The sequence below is a fragment of the Chaetodon trifascialis genome, chromosome 24 (genome assembly GCF_039877785.1).
Source record: "Chaetodon trifascialis isolate fChaTrf1 chromosome 24, fChaTrf1.hap1, whole genome shotgun sequence".
Lineage (NCBI taxonomy): Eukaryota > Metazoa > Chordata > Actinopteri > Chaetodontiformes > Chaetodontidae > Chaetodon > Chaetodon trifascialis.
Window position 1 is genome coordinate 14,345,097 of NC_092079.1, and position 11,499 is coordinate 14,356,595.

Consider the following 11,499-nt stretch of genomic DNA (forward strand, 5'->3'; position numbering starts at 1 on the left):
AGAGATTCACTCACCGGATGGACCGAGTCGTTCCCAGAAAAAAGTCAGAAGTGGCGAAGCTGCCTCCGGCCACAAACTCCCGTTACTTCACATCACAGTCCAGCCGTGACTCACTCGCCTTGTAGTACTTTAAAGTATTTGGCATTGAATCCTCAAGCCGTCTGAAGCCTGAAGCCCTCAGCTGACTGCTCACAGCTCATTCATTGTAATTAAACACGACAAAATGATTATTTGCCATCGTAAATCATGACATGTCCCTTGGCAGACGCCGTAGAGCCCTGCAGTGATGGAAGCGGCAGAACAGCGACACCTGCCGGCCCTGCAGGAGGGGAGGAGGTGTGTGGGTGAGGGGGAGGGCTCTCTGTCAGCTGCAGGTGGGCCCTCACAGATCGGTTGTGTCAGTGTCAGGAGGCCTCATTGTGTTTCGTGCAGCGGGTCATGTCCCACCTGGCTCTGGGATGACAACAAAAATCATTCATTTCACGGTCAACGGGAGGCTGGAGCAGGCGGAGTTTGCAGCCGACTGCTCTGCTGCAGACGTCAAAGGTAAGAGACGTCCTGTGGTGTGTGTCCCCCCCCCCCGCTGACTCTACGAGACGTAGCCATGATGCTAGAGAGCCGTCGATGTGACGACGACAGCTTCGTCTGAACATTCAGCTCCTTCACATGACGGGGTTAAGAAGGAGTTCTGTGAGCAGCGTGGGCTCAGTTCACGGTCATGCGTGTCCCCGTGGCCCCTGTGTGAGGGCCGGACCTCCATGTGGCTTTGACAGGTCCTCATGTTGAAGGGCTTTGTCCTCGTCATCGTGAGGCAGGGATGAAGGTGGCAGCTGGGCCCTTGACCGTTAAAAACACACAAGTGACCCTGGTTTCCTGAAAGTGCATCACAGCCCTGAACCCTCCTGAAACCTCTTCGTCTGACAGATCTGTTCCGGGCGGCGGCGGAGGCGGGGCCTCACCACATCCTGAAGATGTACAACACGAACGGCGGCCTGCTAAACATCTCCCCCCAGCTGGAGGCCAACAGCGAGGACTCGTGCTACCGTCTGGAGGTGGTGGCGTCGGACCTAAAGAGTGAGTCTCAATCCCTGCGAACAAGCGTGAGGTGCTGACAGACAGCCGCCCCCACCCACCAGTCAGAGTCCCACAATGAATCTGATTGGTCAAAGGTGATTGAAGGGTGGAGGAAATCTACTTTTCTGACGTTTGTGCTTTTTCTTGTGATGTTTTCACCAGCTGAAGCCTCGTTAGCTCCTTGAATTGAACAGTAATTGAAAGTACCTGCCTCACCTGCTGCTCAGGCGAACACAGAATCCCGTCCTGAAACGAGCGTTTTGAAGGGTCGATCCGACTGTGATGTGACGTGTTATGTCCTCTTGCAGGTGTGGGGATGCTAACAGAGCTGGACAGCATGGAGAACAGGTGAGTGCGTCCCCTGGAGGCCATTTGTTGACACGTCTGGGCGAGAAGGACTCACCGCCATTTCCTGTCTCCGTCTTCAGGCTGCATCACCTGGAGAGCAAAGTCAGCGGAGACGTGGGACAGACTCCGGACGTCATCTGTGAGCTGAAGAGCCAAGTGGAGTCTTTCAAGAGGAAGCTGGAGGTTCGTCACAGCGTTCAGCAACAGTTTGGGCTGCTGAATTAACTCTGAATGAACGAATGAAAAGCCTCCATGAGTAACCATAAAGTCCTCTTCTCCATCAGAGTGTGGAGCACCTGAGCTGGATGGGTCTGTTCAAGGACCACAGCGATCAGCAGCTCGCCAAGTTCTCCCCAAATCCCCAAACGCCTCCGCTGAGCGTGGAGGAGGAGCGCCAACACGTCCGCAGGAAGTTCCTGAACATGAGGTGACCCCGACGCCTGCTTTCACCGCTGCTGTTTCCTCTCAGCCAGAAATGAGATGCGAACACTTTGATTTCTACGGTTTGCTTGATGTTGAGTGTCCAGCTGATGTGAACGCATAAGGAATCGAACCTTCGGCTCACTGATCATCTGTTCAGTCATAAAATCAATCAGTGATCATTTATTAATGATGGTCCTCAGACCTTTAGCAGGTCCCCGATAGAGGACAGAGATGTAGTCAGGACAGGTGATCCAGAACCAACAGCGAGCAAGTGGAGAGCACATTTGTCTTTTCTGTGTTGCCGTAGCTCACTGCAGGTGACCGAGGACGTGAGGGAGCACCTGAAAACTCCCATTTTCGACAACTGGTGAGTACAAACAGGTATCCCAGACAGCAGCCGGAGAGCCCCCCCCCCCCCCCCCGCTCTCACCTGCTTGCCGTCTGTTTCCAGGCAGTGGGAGGAGGCGGAGATGCTGGTGCTCCTCCAGGTGATGTTCACCGACCTGGACTTCCTGACGGCGTTCCACATCGAGCTGGACGTCCTGCAGAACTTCCTGTTTGAGGTCTACTGCCACTACAACAGCATCCCCTTCCACAACTTCAGGCACTGCTTCTGCGTCACTCAGATGGTACGAACGGGAGTTTGACCCGGCGCGTCGCAGCGAGGCGGCCGGCCGCCGGCGAGCCACAAACTGAACGCTGAGCAGCTTCAAAGAAACCATTTATCACATGTTTATCATCAACGCAACAATCACACGAACCGACTGCAGCTGCCGTAACTCTGAAAAACAAGCAGCACAAAAACAAACTGACGTGTTTTCAGTAAGTGGTTGTGTTCAAATGAGCTCCACCGCCATCAAATTCAGTGTTAATACGTCAGCCAATCAGACAATGGGGCCCAGTCAGCTGACTCTAGCACAGCAGTTTGTCCCTGTGAGGTATTTAGATGTGCAGTACTTTTACTTCATTCGCAGGTGTCTGAGTTGTTCTTCGACCACTGAAAAGAAAAAACAACATTTTCCATAAAAACACATTCAAGATCAAATTATTTCCTATGAAACTTTTATGATGTGCAACCTTTTCTGCACATCTGCTGTTCGCTGGTTTCGCTGGTTTCGCTGGTTTCACTGGTGTGTGCTCCACAGATGTACGGGCTGATCTGGCTGACTGAGCTCAGGAGTAAATTGTCCCGAACGGACCTGCTGATCATGTTGACCTCGGCTCTGTGCCACGACCTCGACCACCCCGGCTACAACAACGTCTACCAGGTGGCCTCCGTCCGTCTGGGTTCTCGTGTTCTCCTCCGGCCGACCGGCCGTCGTTAACCTCTGTGTTCTTTGTGATCGCCGCACAGATCAACGCGCAGACCGACTTAGCTCTTCGCTACAACGACATCTCCCCGCTGGAGAACCACCACTGTGCCGTGGCCTTCAGCATCCTGTCCAAGGTACAACGCCGCGATGCGTTCGAGGACTCTGAATAAACCGAATGTGTGAGCGTGTTGAGACGTCTGGAAACATGTTTGAACTCACTTTCTCTTTGCAGCCTGAATGCAACATCCTGAGAAACCTGAGCTGTGAGCAGTACAAACACGTCCGAGGAGGAATGATCAAGTGAGACTCGGGCCGACTCCTCTTCGCCTCGTCCGTGGTGACGTTGTGCTTGTCCGGCTGAATAACTCCAAACTTCTTTCAGGTGTATCCTGGCCACCGACATGGCGAGACACAACGAGATTCTCAACAAGTTCAAAGTCACGCAGCCGGTGTTCGACTTCACCAACAAGGAGCACAAGGAGGTGGTGAGGGAACACACCCACAGCTCGCTTCACGGTGACGTTTAGACGAGTCAGTTCTCAGTTTGACCAGCAGGGGGCGCAGACTTTTCAAACAAAGGGTGCTTCATCAGTTAGATGTGTGAAACTGAACACAAATAAGATGAAACAGATGAACTTTAGAGGGTCTGGAAAAAGAAAACAGGTGATTGATCAGGAAGGATTTCAGTAATATCAGCTCTATAACACAAACCACACAAAGTGACTGACCGCCGACTCTCACTCTGCTTCCAGCTGATGAAGATCATGGTGAAGGTGAGCGACATCTCCAACGAGGCGAGACCGATGTCCGTGGCCGAGCCCTGGCTGGACTGTCTGCTGCAGGAGTTCTTCAACCAGGTTTCCACTCACGTTACTCATCCATACAGGAAGTGAGGGGGAGCGGCGTGGCGGCGCGGCGGCGCAACGTTTTCACTCTGTGGAAACGTGAATCATCTTGGAGCGTCTGCGCAGCTCATTGGTTCACGCTGACAGCTGAAACGAGCTGCTTCTTTCACGCTGAATTCACAAAATGCATTTTGTCAAACACATTCTTCAAGTCATTTCAGGTCAGTGACGGCGCCTTGAACGAGTCTGCGTTTGTTCTGCTTCTGTGCAGAGCGACACAGAGAAGCTCAAAGGACTCCCGGTGACGCCCTTCATGGACCGAGACAAAGTGTCCAAACCGTCCTCTCAGACCAGCTTCATCCGCTTCGTCCTCCTGCCGCTCTTCACCGAGCTCACCAAGCTGTTTCCCTGTCTGGAGGTAAGCGCCGCCGCTGCTTTCAGGACAGACTGCTGTCCACAAACCGAGAGACCGGAGTGCCTCAGTCTCTGTGACGCTCAGGGCTCATGTTCAGATTTTAGACATGAGGCCTGGAAGACGCTGGAAGCTAACGCTGCGCTGTTGTCCTGCAGCAACACATCCTGGAGCCGGTGCGACGGGCTCTGGAGTATTACTCCGACATGGAGAGAGCCAGCAAGGAGGAGGCCAAAGCATGAGGAGGAGGAGGAGGAGGAGGAGGAGGAGGAGGAGGAGGAGGAGGCCAATCCTCAGAGCAGTCTTCAGGTGTGTTTAGAGCCTGACCTTCAGCAGCAGCGTGTTAGAGGAAGCTGTAGCATCTGTTAACGTTAGTCGCACGCTTCACGGCTGTAGCTGGCAGCGACCTCGGCGCTCCTTTCACACAAATATTCACCACTGATTGGCAGCTTGATGCAGCTGGACTGGAAACAGCGCCCTCTGCTGGAGCACGGCCAAATATTTCAGCACTTCCAAACTGTCTCACTCTTAAAATGTGTGTTTTGGTTTTTTTAAGACGTTCAGTTCACACCAGACATTAAAGACACGGTGAAAAACTGGACTTCCTTTACTGACTCTGTACTTCCTGTTGGTGCTGTGGGCTGTCAATAAAGATCAGTTTGGGACTGGACTCGTTCACTGTGATCATTGAATGCACACCAACGGCGTTTCTTCACCAGCTGAAACGTTTATTTTTCATCACTTCATGAACAAGTTCAGCAAAAAAGTGCAAATGTCTGTTTTCTGTACGATTAATGCATCTGATAAATATTTAGAGTTTACAATAAAAAACATGAGTGTGTTTCAGACAGAGATTAAATTAAATTAAAAACATTAATGTTCAGTATGTACAGCTCGTCTCGACGCGTCGCAGCGGTTAAACCACGTGGAGTGTTTTTGATTCTTAACTTCCAGTTTCCTCAACTGTTAGCAGCTTATTTTCCTCTACAACAAAAAGCACGACACAGGAAATGACCGACGAGGTAAAAACTGAATAAATAACCACCAACTTTTTGTGCAATCTTGATATTTTTACATGAGCGGGTCGGCGGGGAAACGTCAGCAACACTTCGTCTGATTTTCCTTCTCTGCGTCCTGCAGCTGCCGGCTGGACTCGCATCTCCGTCGTGAAGGAGCGTTCAGCTTCGGCACAGCTGCAGGATGACAGCAGCTCATCGCACCCAACGCTCCCTCGGCCCGAAACTGACCGAGAAACCGTTGGAGGTGGAGGTCGCTCGCGGGCCGCGCTGGGAGACGCGTCCACCGAGTATTTTCCTCGACGCTTTGACGAGCTCAGACGTGCCGCTGATGCAAAACTTCATTACAGGCAGCTCCGATGTGAACATGGCAGCCACACGTCCTCACCAAAACGCAGACGTGAAGCGACAGACGATGGTTTGGAGCCTGCTCGGTCTCAAACACTCGTACCTTTAATCGTCCCTCAGCTAACAGAAACGCGCTCCTCCTCTTCATCGCTGGAACTGTCGGCCTCTGCAGAGCTTCTTCATGTTTGGCAGATGAAACGTTCAGCTTTGTTGGCAGCATGTGACGGCACGTGTTTTCAGACGATGACGGTGAAGAAAAGAAGCTCTCGACTCACTTCAGCGCGTTGGGGGGGGGGGCGGGGGGGGCTGTTCACAGGTTGGGGACAGTTGCGTCGCACCGTTTCTCCGTATTTACACCGCCGGCCTCTCCTCAGTTGAACATGATGGACTCTGGATCCTGGTTCATCATCTGAGCCATGTGCCGCAGAACGTCCTTCTTGGTGATGATGCCCAGGAGACGCCTGATTGGACGCAGAGGGACACGTGAACACTGAAACGTCGGCATGACAGATTGTTTGGAAAAAACTGACAAACCGGCTCGTGAAGCCGCGTCCTGTTCTTACCCGCTGCGGGTGACCAGACACTGGCGGAGGCCCAGCTTTCGGAAGATGTCCACCACCGTCTCCATGGGCGTGTGGTCGGTGACGGTGAAGGGGCTGAGGTTCAGGACGCGCCGCAGCTTCAGCGGCTGCGGGTTGCTGGCCGGCAGCTGCGGCGCATCCTCGGTGAAGTAGACCACCGAGCTGCTCACCACGCCGTCCTGCTTCTGACGGGCGTTTTCTGTGGACGGACACAAGTCTGTCAAACACTGTCCACCAGTCACCAGACGCCGCCGACAGAACGAGTCATTTTATCTGACAGGTCAGATCAGATCTTTGTTCCTATTAAACATTTAGTTCAGAGTTCGCCGCCATCGGCAGAGATTCACGTAAGCTAATGATTAGCTGTCCTGCGAATGCTAGCCACCTAAACAGGAAGTGAAATACGCTTCTGATGGTTCCATTTTAGATGAACCTTTCTGGGAAACTGGTTGAAGCAACTTACTGATGGCGAGCGTGAGGTCCCGGCGCTGAACGAAGCCGATGAGCCTCTCCGACTCTCTGGACACGACCACCGGGAAGCCGTTGTAATCGGTGTCTTTGATCAGCGTCTCCACGTCCTCCACCGTGGTGGTGTCCTGGGTGAGGACGGCCAGAGGGGGGTCGTTCCTGCGGGGTCGCATCACGTCGGTGGCCAGCGTGCGGTGGGTGAACTCGTCCCTGACGTCCAGGTAGGGGTAGCCGTTGAGCTGGATGTGCGACTCGTAGATGCCCTCCTTCCCGAAGGCGTCCGCCACCCACTTGCTGGTGACGGCGGCGGCCATCAGGGGGACGATGTACTCCAACCCGCCGGTGAGCTCAAACATGATGACCACCAGGGAGACGGTCATCCTGGTCACCCCGCCTGAAGGGACGCAATCACAGCTGCGTTATTACGGCAGAGTGCGGTGAGGACGCAGAGCTGGGAACCGTTTATCAAGAACGAACAGCCAATCAGACGTTTCACCTGAGCTGGATCATCTTCCAGTGCTGACAAACTGAGTAAAATGCACGAATCAGTTCATTAAATCTACACTGACCATTAAATGATGCTTCAACTGAATTCATTAGACTCTGAAGTGAAGTGGCAGCTCAGGTCCCCTCACAGGGCGGCGGCGGCGGCGGCCTCGCTCATCAATGCTCATTGTGCTCAGAAAAGTAAATCTGACAGAAAGCGTCTGCTCACCCAGGCAGGCGGCAGCTCCCACCATGGCGTACAGTCCAGGCGTGACGCAGTCCGCGCCGGGCCGGCACCAGTTCTTAAAGATGATCCAGTCGTGGTGGTGGTACGCCATCTGCTCCACGGCGATCCCCACGATCCGTCCCGCGATGGCTCCGACCGCCATGCTGGGGATGAAGAGACCTGACGGGATCTGGACAGGAAGCAGAATCGTTTCAGAAAGCATGTGAACAGGTGACACTTTGAGCCTGGATTTCAAAGATGGCGAAGAATCAGCGTTGAAAGGACAGAGGCTCAGTGAGACATTTTGGCAAAGCTCAGCTTTTCTTCATCGTCTTCCTCGTACTGACCTTCATGCCGAAGGTGAAGATGGTGATGACGATCTTGAAGACGAGCGCGAGGGCGAGCTGCCACAGAGCGTTGTAGACCCCGGGCCCCGCCGGCCGGTCGGGGATGTCGTCCACCGGCCGACTCATGTTGGGGTTATTGACGTAATCGCAGAGCTGCGACGACTCCAGCGCGCCGCAGTCGTTGAAGAGCTCGGAGATGAGCTCGCTGGTGCTGCGGCGGGTGTACGGGTTGGGGTACGCCAGCACGGCGGTGATGCCCGTCACAGCGATGACCTCCAGGACCGGGTACTTCCCCAGCTGGGTGGTCTTCCTCCGCCGACACCAGGCGATGTTGGCCCGGATAAAGAGGGTCCCCCAGAGGCCGCCGAAGACGCCCAGCAGGATGAAGGGGACGAGCTCGGCCATGTACCACGGCGTGTGGTACTCCACGTAGAACAGAACCAGGCGGCTGTTGCCAAACGGGTTGATGGAGCGCAGCGTGAAGGCGGCGACCAGGGCGGCGAAGAACGAACGCCACAGAGTCTTCAGAGGGAAGTAGTAACTGACCTGCAGGAGAGACAAAGGACACGTGATCATCAGGACGAGGAAGACCAACGAAACACAAAGCAAAAAAACAACATGAAGAAGAAAACAGGAAGAAAACACGACGGCGGCGTCGCTCAGTCTACAGAGACGTTCAGCAGGGAGAAGAAAAACAAACAGTCTGTCCTCGAGGGAATCACGTCTTCAAAGACAAAGACAGCTGAGAGGATGACAGAGGACAGACAAAAGGAGAGACGCGCTGGAGGAGGTGAATCCTGAATCCTCCACACTGTCCTCAGCGTGCGGCTGAAGGCCTGCAGCAGGTGAGCAGGACTTTAACGAACCTCTTCCAGGCTGAACAGAACTCCTCCGATGGGCGCTCCGAAGGCCACCGACACTCCAGCTGCTGCTGCAGCCGACAGCACCTGGAGGTCAGAGGTCAGAGGTCAGAGGTCAGGGTGAGCAACAAGCACTCAGCACGTTTCACTACATTCACAACTCGACGACAGAGGGGCCGTCATGTCGGCACGAAGCGCTTCAGACGTCTGAACGCATTTAAAGGTTCTGCTGTTCCACCTTCTCCTTCTTCTTCTGCTGTTTTATGTGTCTGCTTTGCAAACCGCTGACTGGCAGCAGCCTACCTCTCTGCGCTTGCCCTCGTTCTTGCTGTACTTGGAGAAAAGGCTGCAGAAGAGGTTTCCGCAGCAGCAGGCCACGTGGACCAGAGGGCCCTCCTTCCCCAGGCTGAGACCCGACGACACGGCCAGGACCAGGGTGACGGTCTTGATCAGCAGGGTCCACTTCCCCAGGTAGCCCCGGATGATGAAGCCGCTGAGGATGGTCTTGATCTGCACAAAGCCACAAATAAAGACGTCTGTGAGTCTCTGGTCGCGCCGCATCGAGCGTAGCCCACCTCCAGCCGTGGTCTTGGTATCAGGTGCCAAGTGGTCAGTGTTTCGCTCACCTCTGGGATTCCTGAACCGCAGGCGTACGGGGCGAACACTCGTACCAGAGACACCGCCAGGAAGGAAAAAAGCAGGGCCCACAGGACATACAGGAAGTAGTTCAACACGTACGCTCCGGCGCCCTGAAAGAAGAAAAAGCACACAACTTCCATCGATCATTAACGGGCGACTGCGCCGCTCTGAGCTGAGGTTCGCTTTTGGCGAAAGGCGGTCTGACCTCAGCGTGGCCGGTCATCAGCTCCGCCCACTTCTGCCACTGCGGACACTTGTCTCGGTCGTCGAAGGTCGTCTCGTTGGACGTCCAGCAGCACTGCTCGTGACTGTACCAGAAGGCCGACAGACACACGCCCTCCTTCAGGTCCGTCATCCAGTCCACGGCCAGGTCGATCACGCCGGCCAGCGTCCCTGCAGAGAACACGGCGAACCATTGAACGAGAGCCGGCGCTCCTGATCTGTCTCACGCTCTAACGTTTGTCGTCTTCCCTCCAGACTGACCTGAGAGCAGCCCGATGAGCAGCATCACCACCCATCCCGACCAGGCGTCCAGCAGGCTCTTAATCAGCTCCCAGATGGACTCTTTACTCTTACTGGTGATCTGGAGGCAAACAAGGAGAACTGAACGTTCTTCATTCACTCATCTCTAAAGTGAGCTTCGCAAACACACTGAAGACAAAGGTTTAGTTTTCCGCCAACAGTCTCAGACTCTTGACTCACAGACCCGGGGTCTGTTCGTATGTGTACGCAGATAAACAGTGTACCTGTAGGTTCAGAAAACCGGGTCAAACCTTGCGGTGGCGGTCTGTGTCTCTGGACTTCTCCCTCAGCCAGTCGATGGTGTGGAAGTCTTCATACGTGCCCACGTCAGGAAACGGCTCGTCCAGGAAATCCATCAAGTTTCCAGCTCCGTTCATCTCCTCTGTGGGCGTGGCTCCGCTGACACCTGGCAGACACCAGCAGACCATCAAACTGGGCTTCCTCACTTACACAAACCTGAGGACTACATTTCCCAGCAGCCTCGCTGCTTCCTGTGCCACCACACCACCTGTTTGCTCTGAAACACAGAGCCGGCTGTGTGTGTGTGTGTGTGTGTGTGTGTGTGTGTGTGTGTGTGTGTGTGTGTGTGTGTGTGTGTGTGTGTGTGTGTCCCAACACAACACACTGCCCTCCGCCGTCAGCTCAGTTTATTGTGGTTGTTTATTCACACTCAGACTGGAGCGTTTCAGCTTCTTGTCATTCCTGCCTGACTGAAATAATACTGATTTGGGGCTACTAACAGTTACTTTCCCTGCTGATTAATCTGTGGATTATTGTTTCGGGTGAGCGATCAGTTGTTTGGTCTAGAAAATGGTGAAAAATGTCTGTCAGTGTTTCTCAAAACCTGCGATGACGTGCTCAAAAATGTCCTTTATTTCCTAAACGGCCTCACAGTGATGAATCTGTATGTAAATTAAGCATCACGTATGACCAGGTCGCTTCAGATGTCTCGTGCTGGGTGTCATCCTCAGTGGCCTCCAGCCTCACTGATGCTGACATGGACCGCTCTGACATCTACACCCTTGCAGTTTTTCAGGGTGGAGCAGACCACTACTGTCCTCTGCTACCCTCATAGTTCGGGAAAGCAGCCTGTCGCTTGCTGTATGCTTCATTTCTCGGCGCTGACGGACGTTTCAGCGGCTCAATGAATGACGCTGCACATACGCTCCTGTGTGCGTTAGCAGAGGAAGCTAACCCTAGCATTAGCATTAGCATTAGCATCGTCTCCTCCGGCTGTTAGCCCGGTCGAGTCTTTACCTTCCCCGGCCTCCATGTTCCGGTCCGTCCGAACGGCCGCGGCGGAACTCGTTCGTCTATGAATCAGAAACTTATTAGTCGTCGACCTGGACGTGCATCTCAGCTGTGACGTACAGAAAAGTGGCGTTAGATGTTTGCAGACAGCGGACAGCGTCAGAGACCGCTACCCACAATGCACCTGCTCACTCTGCCAGCCTCACGTGACGCCCCTGAGATCGTCTATTGCAAGATGAAAACCAAAACAATTCACACGTCACAACAGTCAGTGCAGTGATGTGTGTGTGGTGGAGGGGGGCTCAGGGGGAGCTCAGCTGGGGGCTGAAGACAGACTTTC

The 11,499-nt window shown here is 54.0% G+C and overlaps 2 protein-coding genes across 3 annotated transcripts; one reads left to right on the top strand and one right to left on the bottom strand.

Moving 5' to 3' along the window:
• The first annotated feature begins 367 nt into the window (after nucleotides 1-367).
• On the top strand, nucleotides 368-5,084 carry LOC139327955 (high affinity cGMP-specific 3',5'-cyclic phosphodiesterase 9A-like). Of its 2 annotated transcripts, none has more exons than XM_070958035.1 (14): nucleotides 368-546; nucleotides 925-1,074; nucleotides 1,383-1,422; nucleotides 1,503-1,605; nucleotides 1,707-1,849; nucleotides 2,153-2,212; nucleotides 2,297-2,474; nucleotides 2,991-3,113; nucleotides 3,200-3,292; nucleotides 3,391-3,458; nucleotides 3,541-3,643; nucleotides 3,911-4,015; nucleotides 4,275-4,421; nucleotides 4,574-5,084. In XM_070958035.1, exons 1-14 carry the CDS (start codon nucleotides 459-461, stop codon nucleotides 4,655-4,657), a joined length of 1,485 nt encoding a protein of 494 aa, XP_070814136.1. In that variant the 5' UTR covers nucleotides 368-458; the 3' UTR covers nucleotides 4,658-5,084. The 2 variants fall into 2 exon arrangements, with proteins under 2 accessions (XP_070814136.1, XP_070814137.1); XM_070958036.1 differs by having other exon boundaries at nucleotides 2,297-2,408.
• Nucleotides 5,085-5,118: 34 nt separating this feature from the next.
• clcn4 (chloride channel, voltage-sensitive 4) lies at nucleotides 5,119-11,363 on the bottom strand. The gene is made up of 12 exons (XM_070958025.1): nucleotides 11,166-11,363; nucleotides 10,160-10,314; nucleotides 9,870-9,969; nucleotides 9,592-9,779; nucleotides 9,374-9,496; nucleotides 9,051-9,257; nucleotides 8,754-8,834; nucleotides 7,888-8,433; nucleotides 7,544-7,730; nucleotides 6,824-7,222; nucleotides 6,343-6,559; nucleotides 5,119-6,240 (listed from the first exon to the last, which is right to left on the bottom strand). Exons 1-12 carry the CDS (start codon nucleotides 11,179-11,181, stop codon nucleotides 6,150-6,152), a joined length of 2,310 nt encoding a protein of 769 aa, XP_070814126.1. The 5' UTR covers nucleotides 11,182-11,363; the 3' UTR covers nucleotides 5,119-6,149.
• Between the last annotated feature and the right edge of the window lie 136 nt (nucleotides 11,364-11,499).

Coding starts and splice junctions, on each gene's coding strand:
- LOC139327955 (XM_070958035.1), top strand. CDS start 459: ATGACAACAAAAATCATTCATTTCACGGTCAACGGGAGGCTGGAGCAG. Junction 1,423..1,502: donor CTGGACAGCATGGAGAACAG/GTGAGTGCGTCC, acceptor CTCCGTCTTCAG/GCTGCATCACCTGGAGAGCA. Junction 2,475..2,990: donor GCTTCTGCGTCACTCAGATG/GTACGAACGGGA, acceptor TGTGCTCCACAG/ATGTACGGGCTGATCTGGCT.
- clcn4 (XM_070958025.1), bottom strand. Junction 9,970..10,159: donor ACACAGACCGCCACCGCAAG/GTTTGACCCGGT, acceptor GTTTGCCTCCAG/ATCACCAGTAAGAGTAAAGA. Junction 8,434..8,753: donor TTCTGTTCAGCCTGGAAGAG/GTTCGTTAAAGT, acceptor TCTCTCCTGCAG/GTCAGTTACTACTTCCCTCT.